Raw genomic sequence first — 20302 nt, 5'->3', positions numbered from 1 at the left:
TTTGTACCATCTTAATCTTTCTTTCTGTATTTTCCGTACTATAAAGCGCACCTGCAATAAGTGCTTGAAATTTATAGTATATGTGGTTAGAAGTTATTTTATACAGCAACTAGAGGGAGATGTGCTAAAGGGAATTTAATACAATGATTATTAATAGGTATACTTTAATAAAAACAGAGAGACATCATTGACATGTTCCAGCTACTAAACTTGCAAGTGAGAATCGTCCTGGCTCGTCCTCGCCTCTGGAATATTCTGAAGAAACGGCATCCTCCTCTGTCCATTTAGTCGTGCATAATCAAAACATCTAAGGTAATCTGATTCAAACAATTGCATAATATCACAGAATAACACCATTAAGGTAAAAAAAACAACTGCCACAACAATTTCGTATCAGGTCGGAAACCAAGAACACCTGCGTAAGAATTTGCACAAGTAAGCATACAAGGTGACCTGAGCGGATCGGAAACCAAAACAACTGCGTAAGAATTTGCACAAATAAGCATAATAATTCCATATATGATAAAACTCGAGCGACAGTATTTTTAAACAATATGCGAGTATTTTTGGAAGTTGATTTGATTATCGCCATCTGCCGGAATCCAAGTCAAAGCAATTTAAGAGTCCTTCGTAGATCTTCATTGCGAACTCAGATCAACAGTCCTCGGCCTGGAACATGGTGTCCTGTCCGAGTCAATAGTCCTGAAAACAATTAAATGTCCTCGAAGCCAGCTGGCTTGAGCTTCGTAAGAATGATTTAATAATATGCACATATTCCATATGTGCCCCAATATGCACATATTCCATATGTGCCCCAATATGCACATATATAATAACATCCTAAAATAACCCCAACATTAACCAATATTGATTCGTATTTCGGGCTGATCAGATTGTAAGGCGTACTGCTGCCTTTTGAGACAATTGAAGTCTTTGTTTAAGCATTTATCCAATGTTCTCCAGCAATCTCATTGGCCCTGCCTACCAATTCACCCTCCAACTCAAATTTTATGCTAATGAGCAAGTGCACCGGCTTTTGAGGCGCACGGAAAGCAGCCCGCGAATGAGCCGGATGGAGCAGATGTAGCATCAGTGGGAGTACAGCAGAGAAGGTTTCACCAGGTGATGCTGACTAAACCTGAATGACTGACTGTCTGACTGAGAAGCTGCCAAACACGAATGGACCCTCACTTAGGAATTAGCTGGGAAAGGTTTTTGCACTTTTTATTTTTATATTTTATCTTTATTTATCAAGGTGAGTCATGTTGACATACTATATAGCTTTAATGAGCTTTCACTATATGTTTAGATCCTATATTTGTGAGTATACATCTAATTGTCTTGATTTATTCTACTTTAATTACAGTGCAACTATCAAGGAATGATGTAGAAGTGGAGCATTCTAACTCTGAATTTAATAAGTAAGTTTAAACATTCTTTCCCCTCTATTGTCTGAAAAATCATTTTTTTGTTAGATTAGATAAAACTACTAGTCCCAGAAATTAACATACTCACTTTATCTACCTCCTATTCAACAGGTTTTGAAACAAGAAGCGTTTTATTTAAATCAAAATGCTAAAACGGCTAAATTTTTCTTCAACTTGGTCTTTTCACTGAGGATGGCGCAATTTTGATGAGACGTTTTATTTTTAGAAAAAAAATTCAACAAGAGGATGATTAATCCCTTGGTTGACAGTTTGGTTTTCGGGTGGTTTGGATGATGGGCGATCATGGGGGAAAGCAGCCGCTGGAACAGACCTTTCCTTGTTCTTTTTCCTAACAGCCAAACCACCAGGATAAAGAAGCAGAAATGGGACACCGCTTCCCAGGGAAAGCAGGTAGGTAGCAATATTTGCCATCCATGCTGATAGAGTTGAGGAGATCAGAGAGAGCACAATACAATTGTTGACTACTCCAACCAAAATAAGAGATCACAGAGCAATTTAACAACTCATGACAGACTTCGATCGTTGATTGTAGAGCAGGGGTCTTCAATTTTGGTCCTTAAGTGCACCTATCAAGTCTGTTTCTCTTCTTCAACACACCTCAACCAAATAATCAGAATTGTTATCAAGCTTCTGAAGAGATTATAGAGGAGTTGATCATTTGATTCAGGTGAATTTGAGAAGCAAGACATGGAAAAAAGACTGGATAGTTGCCCTCTAGCACCGGATTTGGTGACCCGTGTTGTAGAGTAAATTTTGCATCCATGTTTCACTTCCTTTTCAATACTGTCCAAGATAGCATTTGGAAACTTCTTACAAAAAACTTCAATTGTTCCTAAATTTTAATAAATGGGTATAAATAAGAACCCATCAGCTCAGTTTTGTGATTCAACATGAGTAAAAAATGTATCAAATCTAGGAATTTAAACAATAATCCCACATAAATGCTTTGCTTTATTGAAAGTCAAACACACTGAAAAATGCATTCACACTGTATTAAAAAAGGCAAGTAATCCCAGCAGGAATAGCCAGCAATTCTCCTGTTGTTTCACTATCAGCCTCTATCAGCCCTAATGCGGTTGTTCCTTTTGTCCAACTCTCCTCTGGCCCAGAAAGGTGTGAGAATCCAGTCCAGACTGCAGTAGCTATAAAAAGGAACAAAATGGTTATTAGCACAACCAGGTCACTGGTGCAAGAATAGATCTATCTCAAGTTTGATCAACAAAACCTTTGTAGTTTTGTGTCACATTGCTGGTTCAGTCTCTGACATCTGGGTCATTTCCACTTGCCACTTCGCGCCAAGTTTCTGATGCGGATCATTGAATAATTAATTGCATAGGGAAGAATAATTATTGTCCCAAACGGTCACCTTTGCCACCTGCCTTGTTGCTTCTATATTTGAGATGCAAACTTTGGTTTGAGAGCTCAGTTCTCCAAGGAGCCTCAAGTTATAAGTGTATTTTTTTTCCTCCTTTTGAATCTGGTAAAGACGGTGATTGAGTGGTTAGGACATTGGCCTCACAGTTTTGGGGTCGAGGGCTCAATTCCAGGTGGGTCCTCACTGTGTGGAGTTTGCATGTTCTCTTTGGGCTTTTCTCCAGGTATCTCCCTCAATCCCAAAACATGCATGGTAGGTTGGTTAAAGACTCTAAATTCCCCCTAGGTACGAGTGTGATCGTGAATAGTTGTCCGTCTACCTGTGCCCTGCGATTGGCTGGCCACTGATTCAGTGTGTCCCCCTGCAACCCTATCCTAACTCATTCCTTTCCATTAGTACAAAAATCAAATAAATTTCAACAGGAAATGCTGACATTGAGTGATACGTCATGGATTGGATGTCTATTACTGTCAATGCAAGCCAATGAGTTGATACTAACATTAAAAAAAAAACATCGATTTAAAAAAGCCAATCTTTAAACTGTGGCCCGGCAGCTGAGTGGTGGGCACGTCGGCCTCACAGTTCTAGGGTCCTGGGTTCAAATCCAGGTTGGTCCTCCTGTGTGCATGTTCTCCCATGTTCTGCATGGGCTTTTTCTGGGTACTCCGGTTTCCTCCCACTTTCCAAAAACATGCATGGTAGGCTGTTTGGACACTGTGAATTGTCCCTAGGGGTGAGTGTGAGCTTGAATGGTTGTTCGTCTCTTTGTGCTCTGCGATTGGCTGGCCACCGCTGGGATAGGCTCCAGCACCCCTGAGACTCTTGTGAGGATTTGTGGTTCAGAAAACGAATGAATCTTTTAACCCCGATTCTGAACCTCTCAAAATGAAAAGTGTCAAGGAATCGTGGAAATTCCTAGTATTTAGTTCGCAACTCATGTTGATGCACACTAATGTTGCAATGAACAATCTTTATCAGATGCACTCATGGGCAACTTCATAGCAACAGGCTTGGTGGTATTTCACCTATAAAGTTACTAGTATCTTAAAGAAGATTTAGGGAAAGTTCCAATAATAGCAACAACAGGTCTTATTCTTCAGACATTTTGTGTCCCTGTGTAAGTGGATTGGAATCAAACCTTGCAAGATGCTCCAAAGTCAGAATTCTAAACCAATACAATCTCAATCTCAAAATCTATTTTTTTTTTACAAATTCTACATTTAGCAGTAATTAAAAATAAAGCACCATTCAATTAATCTAATCTTTCCACTACTCAATTTTCCTTCTTGCATTTTGTAACTGTCTATATAATATTACCAGATTGTGTGAGGATAAGATTCTATTTTTCTTGTTGGTTCGTCCAAAATCCGATGGAGTGTCAATTTCATTTCTTTTAGGAACTTCAATCAACACGTTCTCCATTAATTCCCAGCACATCACCCTCCATGGATATTGTAATTAATCGAAACCCTACATCCAATATGACCTCTAATGATGTTCCCGAAACATCCCTTGTCTCACAAAAACGACAGGATTCTACAGTCACCAAATCCCCAACAATCCCACAATCCAGTAGATTACCATCAAGAAAGCAAAATTACAAACAACTACAAGAAACCACAGTATCTCCCAAACAATCCCCAAATCGAACGACAGCATTTAACATGAGCCCGACTACCAAAGAACCACAAACACAAACCTTGACAACCCTAGCAATGTCCAAGCCACACCCTTTACCGACAGTGCTCAGCAGCCAATCACAAACCACTATAAACTCAGGAAACCAAACAGGCAGCACTACTGCATTATTCAAAAAATCATCAGTCAGCTCACCTACTCATGCAGCAATAAATACAAGCCAATCAACAATCCATTTACCAGCTGACCAATCGGTAGCTTCTTCAACTACTCGCCAAACAGACAACCAATCCATTTTCATCGTACAAACATTAGACACATTTATCACCAACACATCACATTCTGGCAAATTTCACGTTGACTCCGTCAAACCATCAGGCCAGTTATCACCTTATATAACAGGAAACCCTGGAAGCAAAATCTTCTCCCAAGATGAGCGTCCAATTAATGCTTCGGTTTTCACCAGGAAGGCCAAAGAAGCCCTACGATTTCATATGGTTTCAGGTAACGTTTTATTTGCATAACGAATGAATGTACGCACTCACTTGTAGAATCTGTGTTCAATTGTGTTTGAAGAGTGGATCCTTCCAATCTTAATGCTGACTTAATGCTCATCTAAAGTGATTTACCTACTGGTACTCTGACAATCACTGTTAAAAAACTTGTATAATAGGTTAATTGTATATTGGTGAACAGGTGGAAAACAGTCTTTGGTTCACTAATTAACCCCTCACCCCCCTTTTATATAATACCTTGTGTGTGATGCGGCTGAGTGGACACGCATGCTCTGGGACCACTGAGCAGATGGTGTAATACGCAGGAAAAGTTGAGTTGACGTGTCCAGTGACTGGCAATTAACCACCCTACTACAGACAGATGGGGACTATCATGAAACTTGGCAGACAAATTTGGGAAAAGCAGTTAGCGTATTGATCAGCCCAATTTGTGCTCCAAATAAAGAAAATTAAAATTAAAAGATGCATGGGGTGGCCCGGCGGCTGAGTGGCTAGCGCATCGGCCTCAGAGCTCTGCTCTGGGGTACTGGGTTCAAATCCAGGTCGGTCCACCTGTGTGGTGTTTGCATGTTCTCCCCGGGCCTGCGTAAATCAGACCTGGGCAATTAATTCCACAAAGGGCCGGAGTGGGGGCAGGTTTTCGTTCCAACCCATAAGAAAAACCTTTCCACCAATCTGGTGTCTTAGAAGTACAATCAATGGATTGCAGTCAAGTGCTTCTTGTTTCAGCAGAAATCTAATTCGTTAAACTGTCTGTGCTGGATCGGTTGGAACAAAAACCTGCACCCGCAGTGGCCATCAAGGACCGGATAGCCCAGGTCTGCTCTAAATTGACCCTAAGTATGAGTGTGAGCGTGAATGGTTGTTTGTCTCCTTGTGCCCAGCGATTGGCTGGACACCAATTCAGGGTGTCCCCTGCCTCTGGCCCGAAGTCAGTGGGGATAGGCTCTAGCACCCCCTGTGACCCTAGTGAGGATAAAGCGGTTCAGAAAATGAGATGAAATGAGATAACAGATGCATGTGTAAAAAAGTTTTAAATGAGTTTTGGCCAATATGATTGAAAAAGTATTGCCATTTATGAACTAGGTACACCAATTATTGTAGTTAAGGTCTCCTCTTAGCTGTAGCTAACGCCACTAACTTTGTGAGAGAGGCGTGGCATACCCTTAACTGGTTTTGAAGAACAATATTATTCGAAATGACAGTGATCCATGCATTTATGAACTTGTTAGTAGGTGTACTCTATACTGCAACTACTTGTCTTTTTGCAGCGTCGTGTTCCTTACACTGTTTGAATGGTGGATGGTGCACTCAGTCAAAGTCATGTGACTGCAGCTTATTTCAGGCTACTGGACACAGGTGTCAGACAGGTACACTTCATTTTAAAAATCAAAATCTGTGGTTAAGCTTTGAGTAAGATTTAATTTAATAATTGGCAGTCAATTCCATTATTTTACAAATTTACATTTATTCATGTACTGCTCTAACGATATTCAGTAGCTTGTAACCTGACATGAAACAAACATTGTTTGCAGTGACACAATTTTTTATGTCTCTCCCAACTTTCAAATGCGTTTCACTTGGTGTCAGAGTCTGCTCCGCTTAGCCGACAGTAAGTCAGATGCATTTCCAGTGGGGGTTGGACTCTGCCAGGGCTACTCTTTGTCACCTATTCTGTTCATAACTTTTATGCACAGAATATCTCGACACAGCCAGTTGAGGGGGTCCGGTTTCAGGGCCTCAGCAATCTATCTATGATTTTTGCACATGATATGGTTCTATTGGCTTTATCAGGCCACGATTTTTTTAATGGAACGATTCGCAACCAAGTGTGAAGCGGTCGGGATGAGAGTCAGCACCTCCAAATCTGAGACCATGGTCCTCAGTCGGAAAAAGGTGGCATGTCCTCTCTAGGTCAGGGATGTTCCTTCCCCAGGTGGAGGAGTTGAGTATCTTGGGGTCCTTTTCAAGAGTGAAGGAAAAATGGAGCGGGAGATCGACAGGCAGATCGGTGCAGTATGTGCAATGATGTAGACTCTGGATCAGTCCGTCGTGGTGAAAAAGGAGCCGAGCCGAAAGGCAAAGCTCTCTATTTACCAGTTGATCTAGTACTTTCCTACCCTCATCTATGGTCACGAGCTGTGGGTCGTAACTGAAAGAACAAGATCCTGGATACAAGCGACTGAAATGAGTTTCCTCCGCAGGATGTCCGGACTCTCCCTTAGAGATAAGGTGAGATGTTTGGTCATCCGGCGGGAGGGGCTCGGAGTAGAGACGCTGCTCGCCCACATCGAGAGGAGCCAGATGAGCTTAGGCATCTGATTAGGATGGATGCCTCCCTGGTGAGGTGTTCTGGGTACATCTCACTGGAAGGAGGCCCGGGAACACCTTGGGACCCTCCCACAAGAATTTGATGAAATGGCCGGGGAGAGGGAAGTCTGGGCTTCCCTGTTGAGGCTGCTGAGGCTGCTGTCCCTGCGACCTGTCCTCAGATATTTGGAAGAAGACACCCTGTTTGGTTTTCACTAGCAAGGAGAACACTTGCTGTAAACTCCTTGTCACAGCTCCGTTTCTTTTTGTCCACTTTTATTTTATCCGGAGGCCCTGATTACATGGACGTCCCAACTCTAAAGAAAGCGGTCGCTAAAGCATTTGGGACATCTGAGTTTGTTTTGACTCAGTGTTTGCATGTGAGTGGAATCTAAACAAGTACGTGTGTCAAAACACGTCATGTCGTTGCTGCAAATGTATGACAAATGATAATGATGTGCATGTAGTTATTACATATTGCTTCCCATTGTCTGCTTCATGTGTTCAGTTCCAAATCGTGGCTTTGAGAGGGAGATGACATGCAGGACCTGGGGACAATATAATTTTGAAACCTTTGATGGCCTCTACTATTACTTTCCTGGTCGATGTACATACACATTGCTGAAAGACTGTGAGGAAACAACTCAAGCAGGCATTGCTGTCCAGGTGAGTCTTCAAAGTTAGGAATAATCCATTTAATTATATCTTTTTATTTCTACTTTGTAGGATGAATAATAATATTGACAAGTTGTTGCCACAAAATTCTCCACCTACCTAATATTACCTTTATGACATTATGGAGTGCTGTAGTTTAGTTGTTCTATTCTACTATACATACTAGCGGACAAAAGGGCAGAAAAAGGAAGACAATTTCTATCTAAAAACCAACAATGACAAACAAAACAAAATGTAATAAGAATTCCATTGTCCAATGACTGTAGATATTTTGACGTTGCAAAGAATCCTTTTGTTTGCAGGTGCACAATGACCCAGGCTGTGGTTCTGAGCCTTACAGCTGCCAGCGCTCGGTCAGCCTTTTCCTTACTTGGGAGGGTGAGATCCGGTTGCATGCCAACAACGTGACATTCAAAGGCCAAAGGTTAGGAGTCGAAACAAAGAGTTATAAACTATTATTTGTGGGGGCTTATTTCAATTAATGATTTCATCTGCGAGCAGCCCGGTAAATGAGTGGTTAGCCGGTTGGCAGCCGAGTTCTAGGATCAAGGGTTGGATTCCAGGCCTGGACCTTCCTGTGTGGAGTTTGCATGTTCTCCCTGGGCCTACGTGGGTTTTCTCCGGGTACTCCGGTTTCCTCCCACGTTCCAAAAACATGTAGGGTAGGCTGATTGAACACTCTAAATTGCCCCTAGGTACGACTGTGAGTGCGAATGTTTCCTTGTGCCCTGCAATTGGTTGGCCACCAATTCAGGGTGTCCCCTGCTTGGTGCCCCTAGTTAGCTGGGTTAGGGTCCAATACCCCTTCGAGACCCTTGTGAGGATAAGCAGAATGGAAAATGAATGAATGAAGGAATGGTTTCATAAACCTCACCATGTTTCTTCCAGAAGTCAGAATGTTGCATTTAAAATAACTTTAATTTTGCGCCGTATTGATGATTTTGCTTGTTTTTCCCCGCACAATAAAACACTTGAGTAAACAACTTTCAAGACTAATGATTCCATCATTTTTGTGAGTGGTTTTAATTTATTTTGCCTGGAAGAGAAATTATTTTTCATCTTTTCTCAAGGATGATCCAAATTTTATTTATATGTTGAAAAATAAATACTTTCTCTCACAGTTTTAAAAAAAATAATAATTTATATATATTTTTTAATGTCCAGTTTGCAGCTTCCAACTTACATTCATGACATTCACCTGAAGCAGGTCTCCCAGTATGTGTTAGTCACACAGCCACAAGGTTTCACGTTGGCCTGGGAGGGAAAAAGCGGCTCAATTTACATTAAACTCAGCCCAGAATTTGTGGGCCGAACATGTGGCCTCTGTGGGAACTTCAATGCAGATACAGAGGATGACCTCAGGACAAGCTATGGTAATTTTTATTGTCATTTTGTTTAGATCTTAAGGAGAAAATTTTGTGCAATTTGGCAACTTTTGTGTTATTTTGCAGGTGTGCTGACTCATGAAATAGAAATGTTTGGAAACAGTTGGGTGGAGACAGCACCTCTCCAGGAACAGTGTCCCATGGTTCCCTCTACTTTCCCCTCACCTTGTATAGCATTGAGTGTGGATGCCATGCTGGTATACCTCAGCTTTGTTGGAAAAAAATGCAGATTACAAAACCATTTTAAAAACTCGATTGTTTTTTTGGCACACCTTTAAATTCTGATTTGCAGTGCACATAACATTTATCCATTTGGTAAAAAAGAGCTAAATGAATGTTTGGAGAAAAAATTACAAATACCCGGCATTGACTATACAGTAATCCCTCAAAGCACTGAAAAAAAACCCTCCTTTGCGATTTTTTGATTATTGCGGCCATCAATACATTAACTGCGATAATCAAAAAATTGTGAAGTAGGGTCACCCCTATTATAACTAGGTACCTTTTTTTTCAGTGCTTAGTCCTAGTAGCAAGAGTGGCTTCCGCTTACGAGTTTCAGTGTGGATTTTTACATTTTTATGAACTTAAAAAAAAATCCAATAATTAATAGCAGAAAAAAATCGCGAAGAAGTGAATTCGCGATAAACGAGAGAAGACTGTAAAGTTGCCTAAAAGAATTGACCTTTGACCAATTATGTCCTTTTCGTGATAATTTTCCAAACATATTGGTCACGTTGTCATAATCCTTCACTCGTTGCTTTTATTTGGATGTGCAGCCCAAAATTCAACTTAATTTTAATGTTTAAAACAAAGCGACACTTCTTTTTTGAAGAGGTTGCCCAATTTTCTTTAATTTATGTATTACTTTCAAAACATCAACTGTTTCATTTTAATCAAGTGGAACATGATTATATATTTATTCATTATTTTCTTTCTTGGAAACAATTCTTCTGGCATCACAGTATCACGATTAGAGGAGGAACATTTAATTGTGGCTATAAAGTTATAAAATACCTTTTACCCCACTACCATTCAATAGTATTGAAATGTACTGTAAACATTTGATATGATTGCAATTAATTACTTCTTCTTTTCAGAAAGTTGAGGAAATATGTTTAATGCTACTGGATCCACCATTCCAAAGCTGTCATGACTTTGTCAGCCCTTTGTCCTACATGGCCAGCTGCTTCAATGACATCTGCTTGTAAGGAAAAAAAAACATAAACAATTTGCATTTAATGATAAATTGCACTGTCATTGTCAGATTAATGACATGATTACTGTGAATGAACACTTCTAGCCCTCCCAGTTCAAATGTATTGGACGTCCATCTCTTTTAATGGCAATGAATGAGTTAGAATGACTTATTTAAGAGTGAAACATTGTAATTTACAACATACGTATATATTTGTCTCCATTAATAGCTGTTCTGACATCTTCTCCTGTCTCTCAAAAATGACCAAAATTAAATTGGCAGTAGAAGAAGAATTTAAAAAAAAGTATTTGTATGAAGAGGTTATGTCTCGTATGCTCATTGGACATCACCCTTTCAAATTGCTTCTGGAAATTCTGTGAGCTCATCAGTCTTGTATGCCTATTTATTGTTCCTCATTAACCCGTTAGTGAATACTGATGTTGATAGAGACCCAATTCATTACAGCTCAAAGGGTGATGGTCATGCATGATATATCGTTTGAACATCGCCATGGCGATGTGCGCATGCATAATAATCCCATCGTAGGGTGTGCAAATTTTTTTTAATAATATTTTTTTCGAACACGCAAACTATTGGTTTACTTCATAAAGGGTCACTGGATCCCTTCTCTTCACCATTCACAGATGAACCCTCTAAGCCTTGATTAAGTGGTATTAGATGAATACAATGTAGTCATGGTAAATAAACCAAAGTCTTACGAAACACAGATTTTTATCTGGTATTTTTTTTTTCCATTTTTAATTTTGCGATATATGTATCCTAAAACCCCAAAAAGGACCAATGTCCTTTTTTTCTAATATCGTTGAACCTTAATACATGGCCAATCCATTTTGGCATGACCGATCACGGCTAACCTTATTGTTGTTGTTAAGGGGGTACATTTTAACGCACCTTATAACATACGTGCAAACGTGAAACTAAAACAGATGTTCCTCTGTGTATCAGATAATGAATGATATTTTAAGTTTACCCAACTTTTGTCTCTTTGTTGAAGCTCTGGTCCAACCAATGATGCAGTATGTCAAGTATTTATGGAGTACTCTCGAGCCTGTGCCCATGCCAACCATCCACTGAACGAATGGCGAGAACACATTCCACAGTGTGGTATGTTTTCCATTCTTTTTGTAACTTTTTTCCCATATGAAGCCATTGCTACCAATATGTACAAACGTTTACTGCCTTGTCTCTCATTCATTTTCTAAACCGCTTAATCCCCACTAGGGTCTCGGGGGGTGCTGGAGCCTATCCCAGCTGACTCCGGGCCAGAGGCTCATACACTCACACCTAGGGGCAATTTAAAGTGTCCAATCAGTCTACCATGCATATTTTTGGAATGTGGGCGGAAACCGGAGGCCCCGAAGAAAACCCACGCAGAAAACATGCAAACTCCACACAGGTGCACTGACCTGGATTTGAAACCAGGAACCCAGAGCTGTGAGGCTGACATGCTAACCACTCAAGCCGCCAGGCTGCCCCTTGTTTCTCAAATAGCCTAAAATTTAAATGTAAATGCAAGAATAATTTTAAACTGTTTAGTAATTATAATTTTCTTCACTTTATTGTGTTTTTTAAAATATTTATCTGATTTTATGGCAATCAGTTAAACAGTGTCCTGAGGGTCTAAAGTACCTGGAATGTATCAGCTGTTGCCCAGTGTCCTGCAAGCATGAGCAAACATGCATAGATAGCAGGCTAGCTTGCCTGGATGGATGTTTTTGCCAAGATGGTGAGTTATAATTCCAATGACACCGTTTCTGAATGTTGAATAGCTTTGTAATGTTAATAGCTTGTCCTGGCTCAGGTTTGATATTCAAAGATGGGATCTGTGTTCCCCCTTCTGACTGTCCTTGTGAGTACCATGGTGTTTCCTACCCATCTGGACAAACGATACAAGAGGAATGTAACAACTGGTAAGACACCTTATGACTAAAATGTAATCATTAACTACTCTTCCAATGAGAAACATGTCAAAAAATGTTACTGTTTTCATACTCTTGTCTTATCAGCCTGTTGCAACACTTTGCATTGTCTTGATTAAATGATGCTTAGATTGCAGCATCTGTTTCTCCAAAACCTGTAGGTATATTTCATCATTAATGCTGGCTTTACAGTTTTGGAAGTTATACATGCCATTGGCACTCGCGCAGCCATACACCATCACAGATGGATTATGTTCACCAAAAATGGTTTCTGGGGGTGTTCTGAGGCCATTCGGTGATTCTTTTGTAGCGTTATGTGGTTTAAAGTCCCAAAGATGCCAGACATCCAATATGGTTTAAGGCAGGGGTCTGCAAACCAGTCCTTGGGTGCAGGTTTTTGTTCCAACCGGTCCAAAACAAACAGTTTAACCAATGAGGTTTCTGCTGAAACAAAAAACACCTGACTGCAATCCACTGATTGCACTTCTAAGATACCAGATTGGTGGAAAGGTTTCCTTTTATAGGTTGGAACAAAAACCCGCACTAACTGCGGCCCTTTCTGGAATAGTTTGGAGACCCCGGGACTCTAAGGCCTTGTCACTTACATACAGATATTACTCCAGCTTTCTCAGATATCACATTAGATAAAATTATGGATTGTTGATGATGAAATCCCTAAATTCGTTGGAATTGGACGTTGAGGACATTGTCCTGGAACTGTTCGGCGATTTTTTTATCCACTTGTTCACAAAGCAGTGAAGCATGCCCAGGCTTTTAACACAGCAGTCTCACTTAATTTGAATTGGGGTTGTAATTTGTTAATATACTATCTCTAAAAATTGGCCACATAATTAAGTTGTTAATGTGCGGATGCAGTGGTGGAACAAATTTGTACAGTGCCTGGGTACAATGATAGTCAATGGGCCCTGCCACTTAATAGGCCAAGCGGGGGGTGCTAGTGCAATTTTTTTCGCGGGCACCCCTTCCTACTGCATGGGCCCCATACTAACGTCCAGTCGACTGGGCGTACGAGTTATGCTGATTGATATATTTTAACACTGTAAAACATAATTATTGGTCTCCACATCATCTTACGTTTGTTTTGTACTCTCCCCCAAACATGCCCCCTTTATGCCCTAAAACCCTGCACCCTAATGGCTGGGGCCTGGGTGTGGCTGCACCGGCAGCACCCCCCTAACTTCTGCCCCCGTGTTGATGTCTGTTTTGTGTTTTAGCACTTGTGTGGATGGATTATGGAACTGCACCGAATACAACTGCCCAGGTTGGTTTCTGCTCCTTACATTTGAACTAAAATTTACGTGTTACAATGACTAATTAGTTAGTCTAGTTAGTGTTGAATTAGGCACATTTTGCAATCTTGCCATTCTAGCATAACTGCACAAATATCAGTATTTCAATAGTATAGTTGAATTTTTAAAAAATCTATTTCCCTCCATAATCAAACAATTTAAAAGACCCACAAAACTAGCTGTAGAAGGAAAATATGTATCCATCCATCCTAAATCATTGTAATTTCAAAACCATCCTTATGTGGAATTGTCTCCCTTGTTCCACAGGGGAATGCTCTGTGACTGGCGATATGTATTTTCAGTCATTCGATGGGCGTGTCTACACTTTTCCAGCAATGTGCCAGTACGTCCTTGCCAAGAGTCGCAACTCAGGGATGTTCACAGTCACCATCCAGAATGCTCCCTGTGGAGCTGTAAGTCAATTGCGTGTTTGTGTTTATTTGTGTTCAAATATGACAAAAACAACCCTTTTAATCTTTCTTTGTCCATTACATAGCTCATAACTTGTAAGTGTCAGTGATCCTTTTCATTTTAAGCTAATGGAAGAGGAAAAGTAACATTCAACTCTATGTCGAGTTGATGAAAACACGAACGCTAAAACCCAATCCCCCAGTCTTTTTTTAACCAGACGTTCAAAGCGGGCATTAAAGATAGCATTGACAGAAGCACGGTCATGCAAAATTGAAGATGAATGATAAGAAACATAGAAATCTGCACTTTTTTTACACAGGGTAGTTAGGTGACTATTTTTATACATTCCTTCCTAATGCAGTTAGTTTCCCATGTATTTTCTGCCTTCCAAGTATTTATGGCAGGGATGGCCAAACCAGTCCTTAAGGGCCGCTGTGGGTGCAAGTTTTTGTTCCAACCGATCCAGCACAGTCACTTTGACCAATGAGAGTTCTGCAGAAAACAAGAAGCACCTGAGTGGAAACCACTGATTGCACTTGTAGGACACCAGATGGGTGAATAGGTGTCCACTTGATGGGTTGGAATGAAAACCCACACCCACTGTGGCCCTTTTTAGAATAGTTTGGACATCTCTGGTTTATGCAAAGGAGTTGTCATTGATCGTGTTTTGCCAGAGGAGTACTAGTTTTTACGTAGTGCGGGTGCCTAAACAGGGGATGGACCCAATCATAGGCAAACAGGGAGTCCCTGGAATGATGGCGGTAAACCTCTGATGCAAATCCTGAACCTGCAAGGTTTGAAGCAGACGTGATCCCCCTTTTTGATGCTAGAGAATTTTGCTATCACATAAAAAAGGCAAGCTCTGGCTCATTTCTTATTCAAATTTTTACTAAAACTGAATGAAATATGCTTCACCATAAATCACGTTTCCACTACATACTATTGTATTAATTGTTCTACTCTTCTCAAAGTTGGCTGGGGAAGGCTCCAGCACCCCTGTGATCCTCGTGAGGATAGGCTAAATGGAAAATGAATGAATGTTTATGTTTTTGATTGCAGAATCTAGACGGGTCTTGCATCCAATCTGTAAACTTGGTTATCGATGAGGAACCTAGAATGGAAATTACGCTGAGCCACCTTGGCGAGGTCTACATTGCCGGGCAATACCAAATCTCCTTGCCCTACTTTGATGGTAACCTATCTTTGTTTTCAACATTGTAATTTCCAACAGTTGTGGATTTTGTTTTGTACCATGTGGAAATGAACACTGATTTACTATCAAAAGTTAACAGATGTGTAGGTGTTAGCGGCTTGTATAAAAATAATAATTGACCAATGAATAATGCCGATGTTACCTTGCAGACAATTTCCACATCCAGGAACTCTCATCCATGTTCCTCCAAGTGAAAACAACGTTTGGTGTACGTCTGCAGTATAGCTGGAAAGAATTTCGTCTCTACCTGACAGCCGAGGCATTGTGGAAAGATAATACAGTGGGGCTGTGTGGAACCTTCAATGGCAACATTCAAGATGATTTCCTGTAAGTAGGCAAATGTTTCAATACTCACTTAAAAAAATTAAGAACCCCTCAGTCAAACAAGCATGCTATATTTAGCATTTTCTTTTTGCATATATAATTTCTACACCGAGAAGCACAGAGGTTTTGTGATTAGAAATGTGAAATGTATAGATAGACAATGTACAGTTCCTGTGAATATGGTGCATTTGGTCAATTATCGTAATCCTACAATGGTGTAGTTCTAAATGTGAACTTCTTTCACACACTTTCTGTAATGAACACCGCACGTCTCAGACAAGCCAGACGAGCGCCCAACAGGACACCGTCTTTCAACAAGGAATTTACTGTTAGACGTCCACTGTACCGTGTCGTGATAGGAGGCCATAAATGGCAAATGTTGTTCAACAGCTGTAAAAGGATATACATCAGAGCATGGGACTAGAGGGGGTGTATAACGCAACAGGGAAGTGGAATTTACGTGTGGTCTAAAAGTAGACACCATTAATAACTTTGGTGTACATGTTATGACATTTTATGCTTATCTTTAAATCCTTTAATCAGGTGTGGGAATATATTAATGCCTGGGTCTGTCGATGTTGTGCCCTTTGGGTAATTTTTACTTCTCAATGGTACTTAATGGCTCACACCGGGCTTAAGAAATGGCGTTGTCACCCTTTTCTTTACCTGGAAATCATGATTATATTACTTTATTTTTCAAATCTTTTTTTGAATTCTTTGGATCATGGTATTATTTTGCAACATTTTCCAGATCTTTTCTCTGACTTCACTTTGTCACACAAATACTGCAGTATTTCAGTGATTTTTTTTCCCCTAACTTGTCTACTGTAGAATAAACAGATTTGGGTATTCCTTGGATTATATTAGAAAATTGCCCACATTATTTTCCTGGTAGTGTCACATTTAATCTGATTAATGCAGCCTCAAAATACTAAACTTTTGCCGTATATCGTTTTAAGGTCAATTTTAATATAACCATACAAAATAATATGTCAATAAGCTGTGTGGGTACCATTTTGTTTGTGCACTGCCTAACTCTGTTGGCCATAGAGGTCACCAGAGCATTACAGGCTTCCTCCAGACTGTGCTACTCCATGACCACATTGCACATCTGCTGGATTTTAATGACCCTGTGTTCTCCTACCTTGAATTCGGGATTGCCCACAGATGCTCAATAGATAACATAGAGAAGTGATTGGTCAGTGATGACATTTACCTTACCTCCCAAAATGACCATGAGAGGTGTGCTGAGTTATGTCAGTTTACTGCCATTTTGTCCAATTTCTAGTGGGAGGGGATCATAATCGTTTTTAGTATGTTGTCATCCATTTTTCCCTAACTCGGTTCTCACTCCCGAGTGCAGGCAACATGCACGCAGCCTCAAAATGTGTACTACTCCTAACGACATAAGTAAACAATCAGGGAATCAGCCTGCAGCACTTGTGCTCACATATATATGGTTCCTCCAACTACAAGCATTTGCAGGACATTCGAGGAATCAGAGGGTATTGATGAAAGGAAAATTTTATGTGTAAATATCTAGAAGACCTTCTTTCTCTTGTTTGCTTCAACGTACCCGATTGGCTGGCTATCAATTCAGTATGTACCTGCAGCCCATAGTTGGCTTTGGTAGGTTCCAGCGCCCCCGCGACCCTCGTGAAGATAAGCGGTGCACAAAATGGACATTCTGTCTGGTCGTCACTCCATGTCGAACCTAAACTCATGCCCGTCTATATACTACAAACCAAAACATTTCCCCAAATAGCTGTTACGGGGGTTTGCTTCTTTCTAGAAAACATAAAATCCTCATCCTTCAAATGTCAAAAATCAACATCATCCTCCTTCAACCTACACAAAGGACTATATAAATATATCCGTTAATATGTGTTGTCCCTTATTAAATCAATCAAATTCAAACTCAAACATTTAAATGAGTGTGTGATTTCAACTTTGGACCGAAATACGCTGCATTTGGTTTGCATCTACACTTAAAGCAAATGCTCAGACCAGCTGTTTGGTAAACAGTGAGGTGCCATATTATTTATTCCATTGGCAGTTTGAACACAGCTTCTCATTTACACTGGCGAATCACATGATGGGAAAAATGAGGGACATTGAGAAGAATTAGGTACCTAATTTAAAATTGTGAGTGTTTTTATTGTATGGGGAGCACAGTGGTCAGCACATCCGTCACGGCTAATTACAGTTTAACGTGCCTTTAGGTCTCCCGCTGGTATGATAGAAAGCACCCCTCTACTGTTTGGAAACGCCTGGAGGGTCCTGTCAGCTTGTACACTCAGTGTGCTGACTCCACAACTTGACCCCTGCGACACCCACCCACAAGCTGGTCAGTTGCTTCTTTTCTTTCTCGGTTTAACTTCAACATAACCTGTTGCACCACACGTTTTGGGGATTTGTTAGGTGCACTTAAAATTCTTTATTTTTCCCCAAAATTGACACTGTGCCTTATCATCCATTTTGCCTTCTGTATGAATTCTGGTTTTGCTTAATGACCTCCAACCTTTTTTTGCTGCATTACTGTATTAAACTGTTCAAGTAAAGTGCTGAAGACATACATTCATCATACGCTCCTAAAAAAATAGGTATGATAAAGATCAAATAACAAATGTTATCTAACTTATCTATGGAAATTCATTCATTAATTGTTTAATTAAACAGTCTGCATTATTAAAGACATGTTATCTATACACATTACTATTTCTGTGTGTGTGTGTGTGTGCAGTAGTGTGTTTGTCCGTTAAAATGTAGACAACACCGTACATCCGATTTGAATGCGATTTTGAACAAAAAAAATGCAAATGTACTTTTGTGTATTTTTGAATTTGGGCCACAGTTTTTCAAAAAATGTATTTTTCTAACTGGGAGTCGCATTTTTAAGGTAAAAAAGTGCAACTTTGGGCTCATTTTTTCATGCGAAACTTTTAGACAAAAATTACTTTGTTTATTTAAAGCACTATGAAGATGCAAACATTTTAAGACTATCTTTTTCCAAGTCAATGGCTGCACGTCGCTAAGAATCGATAAAAACCCTCGATTTTGGACCCTTGAGTGCATTCCCAAAAACAACCTATAAATAAGTTTTTTGGCTTATATATAATATATACTTGTTTTAAGGCTGCATTTTACATCTAACAAGCAGAGGGGCCCGGCTTCTGTTACTTTAATGGCTGCTTCGAAAGTGGAGAGGCTTTGTCGCCGAAGCAGGTGGGACCGGCAAAGCCGGACCCCTCTGCTTGTCTTATCTATGCACGACTGTACAATTTGGTGTTTTCAAGATGGTCCAATTGTTTTTATAAATCCAATAATTATTTGCATTTGTTTATTCTTAATTGTTTTTAGTGATTGCCTCGCTGTAGTATTAGTAGTTATATTTAAGTAATAATTTAAGTTTCAGTGCACCCTACGATTTTCCCAATTTTATTCTGACAAAAACAAGGCATGCATTTTTGAAATTCAAACATTTACATAAGACAATACAAGTTGAGTCTGAGGCAGGCAGATTGTGCAGCCTGTTGGTATTTTCTCACAGTTGCAACTCCTTTCTTTGTTTTTGCTCAGTGGCCTATGCTTCCAAGATGTGTGATATACTGAACCAGGATCTGTTCTCCCCTTGCCATCAGTACCTCAGTCCAGTACCTTTCCACCAACAATGCCGTTCAGATACCTGCAAATGTGGAGTACCTTGTCTTTGCTCTGCTCTGGCCCACTATGCTCGGCACTGCCGCAGGTTCTCCATCGTTATTGACTTTCGAACGTATATAAACGACTGTGGTGAGTAATTAACACATTTTTGTTCGGTCATGCAAATCTCATCTTCAGTTTGTAGATCTTGGCATAATTTGAAGGTCCTATAAAATATAACAGCGACTGATTTTAAATTTTAAAATGATAGTAGACCATATTTTGGACACAAATCCATCCATGAAAGTGACAGAAAAGGCTGAATAATAAAATGAGATCGTAATTACTCTTCCTTAGTCCCTTTCACAAAAAAATATCTCCAAACAGAGCATGTGTTAGGTGGCATAACACTAGAAAGTTAGATTTGATCATCAATTACAATTGTGATGTCCCAACCAGAAAAAAAAATTGGGCATTCCACATGCATTGGTTTAAGTGGAATAACGATGAAATGGTGAAAAAACAACAACCAAATGTCCGTTCCAAATTAGTTTTTTCTGCATTTAGAGTTACATTAGTGAAGTCATTTTTTTTACATGGTCACCATTTTAGAGCATTGACAAAGTTGATCAATTTGAGCATTGTTACCACTGTCTTCAATGTCTTTCAAAAGATCAGCTTCATTTAGTTTGACAATATTATTATTAGATCTGGGGTGGGCAAAGCAGTCCTTGAGGTCCACTGTGGGTGCAGGTTTTTGTTCCAACCGATCCTGCACAGATACTTTGACCAATGAGATTTCTGCAGAAAACAAGAAGCACCTGACTGCACTCCACTGATTGCACTTGTAGGATACCAGATTGGTGAAAAGGTGTCCTCTTTATGGGTAGGAATGAAATCCGCACCCACTGGGGCCCTTTC

The 20302-nt window shown here is 40.1% G+C and overlaps 1 protein-coding gene across 1 annotated transcript in view; it reads left to right on the top strand.

The window, feature by feature from the left end:
• Positions 1 to 1730: 1730 nt before the first annotated feature.
• otog (otogelin) overlaps positions 1731 to 20302 on the top strand; it is a 54136-nt gene continuing 35564 nt past the window's right edge. The window contains exons 1-18 of the mRNA XM_077586476.1: positions 1731 to 1838; positions 2504 to 2561; positions 4840 to 4965; positions 6248 to 6346; positions 7795 to 7952; positions 8264 to 8385; positions 9126 to 9334; positions 9413 to 9543; positions 10444 to 10550; positions 11557 to 11666; positions 12163 to 12288; positions 12364 to 12472; positions 13717 to 13763; positions 14059 to 14204; positions 15262 to 15394; positions 15565 to 15742; positions 17962 to 18086; positions 19319 to 19531. Of these exons, the coding sequence (XP_077442602.1) occupies positions 1731 to 1838; positions 2504 to 2561; positions 4840 to 4965; positions 6248 to 6346; positions 7795 to 7952; positions 8264 to 8385; positions 9126 to 9334; positions 9413 to 9543; positions 10444 to 10550; positions 11557 to 11666; positions 12163 to 12288; positions 12364 to 12472; positions 13717 to 13763; positions 14059 to 14204; positions 15262 to 15394; positions 15565 to 15742; positions 17962 to 18086; positions 19319 to 19531 (2305 nt within the window). The remainder of the gene's footprint in view (positions 1839 to 2503; positions 2562 to 4839; positions 4966 to 6247; positions 6347 to 7794; positions 7953 to 8263; positions 8386 to 9125; positions 9335 to 9412; positions 9544 to 10443; positions 10551 to 11556; positions 11667 to 12162; positions 12289 to 12363; positions 12473 to 13716; positions 13764 to 14058; positions 14205 to 15261; positions 15395 to 15564; positions 15743 to 17961; positions 18087 to 19318; positions 19532 to 20302) is intronic.

This window comes from Stigmatopora argus, chromosome 2 (assembly GCF_051989625.1).
Source record: "Stigmatopora argus isolate UIUO_Sarg chromosome 2, RoL_Sarg_1.0, whole genome shotgun sequence".
NCBI classification, from domain to species: domain Eukaryota; kingdom Metazoa; phylum Chordata; class Actinopteri; order Syngnathiformes; family Syngnathidae; genus Stigmatopora; species Stigmatopora argus.
Note: the sequence above shows the minus strand (reverse complement) of the source record. Positions and strands in the feature narration are given on the sequence as shown.